Genomic DNA, 1319 nt, shown 5'->3' on the forward strand with positions numbered 1-1319 from the left:
GGAAGAGGGGGGGGGGCGGGGGCGGGGTGAGGCAAACAATATGCGGTTGTGTAAAATAAAAACTACAAGCTCACAACACCTTTTTTCTGAGTAATTCACATCTCTTGCATGCACTTAATGCTTCTTGACTCCAAGTTCCTCTGGGTATTGCTTCATTAATGAATGCAAATGGAAAAGCTTACTTCAGTGGTAGAGTATGAATAATGGAAGTGCTCTGGTAATGTTATGCAGCTAGTGGAATTAACCACAATTGTGGGAGGGAGGGCTGCTAAGCGTAAAGGGTCAGGGATGGGTTAGAGCGACCCACAAAGAGACGCACCTTCACATGGACCTTGACTGGGAGAGGAATGCCCTCCTTCAGCTCTTTGGTTTTCTCATTGAAGTCCTTGCAAAACTGGCCGATGGGGATTCCTCTCTGGATAGGAACAAGGGAGGGAAAAAGAGAGGCAAAAAATAAACATGGTAAAATGGTGGAGGGTTGCTTTAAAATGTATGAGTGGTCTGTGCTCACAAACATTCACTCAAAACGTCACTCATGTCAGACTCAGCTGCAAGAATACAGATGCCTGAGCAACTGTCAGTCAATCTGAGCTTCACAGAGGTCTAACTGTATTCACACACACGAGTGGCTCAGGGTGCTGGTGTGTGATGGTTCATATACACACACCATATATATATATATATATATATATATATATGTGTACTCTGACAGTGCTGAGGTCCATGGGGTATTTAATGATGTCATGGTAATCGTGAAGTTGCAGAGCTTCAGCGTCGACAGGCTTGTAGAAAGGCCAGGCGTAGGCTGTGTGCTTTTTCGAGAGCATTTCCTTCAGGATTTCGCTGCAGTACTTGAGCTGCTCGCTCTGTCTGCCCTGTTCAGTTTCATGTTGTGACAACTCCTTTTCTTCAAAGCCACTCTTAGAAGGATTGACAGCTCGGCCTGAGCTTTCACGTCTCCTCTTGCTTTCTGATATATCACTCAAATTGTTTATGAGGACTCCTGGCAACAAATCAGTGGTTGCCTCCTCCTTCCTTTTCAGCACTTTCTTCTTCATTGGAACCAAAAAAAAACCACCATAATAATGTAAAATTCTCATGCTCTCAGGTTTTAAATTATGATGATTGGGGGACAGAGAAACAAATGGGGACTCACTTTTGTGGCTGTTTCTGTTGTCACAGCTCCATCCGGCCCACCTGTATGCATTCATCAACACAAATTCAAAGAGAAAAAAATAAAATAAAATAGTCGAAGGTACCTTTAGATTTTTTAATTTTTTCTAGCTGGCAAAGAGTAGTGAAACAGCGATTTAACTGCC

The 1319-nt window shown here is 43.3% G+C and overlaps 1 protein-coding gene and 1 long non-coding RNA gene across 2 annotated transcripts in view; both read right to left on the reverse strand.

Moving 5' to 3' along the window:
- mrpl11 (mitochondrial ribosomal protein L11) overlaps nucleotides 1–1319 on the reverse strand; it is a 44827-nt gene that overhangs the window by 10783 nt on the left and 32725 nt on the right. The window contains exon 3 of the mRNA XM_022760056.1: nucleotides 320–415. Coding sequence (XP_022615777.1) covers nucleotides 320–415 — 96 coding nt within the window. The remainder of the gene's footprint in view (nucleotides 1–319; nucleotides 416–1319) is intronic.
- LOC111232500 lies at nucleotides 709–1200 on the reverse strand. The gene is made up of 2 exons (XR_002665558.1): nucleotides 1157–1200; nucleotides 709–1052 (listed from the first exon to the last, which is right to left on the reverse strand). It is a non-coding gene; the product is annotated as an uncharacterized LOC111232500 (long non-coding RNA).

This window comes from Seriola dumerili, unplaced genomic scaffold (genome assembly GCF_002260705.1).
Source record: "Seriola dumerili isolate Sdu_G_001 unplaced genomic scaffold, Sdu_1.0 BDQW01000331.1, whole genome shotgun sequence".
NCBI lineage: Eukaryota > Metazoa > Chordata > Actinopteri > Carangiformes > Carangidae > Seriola > Seriola dumerili.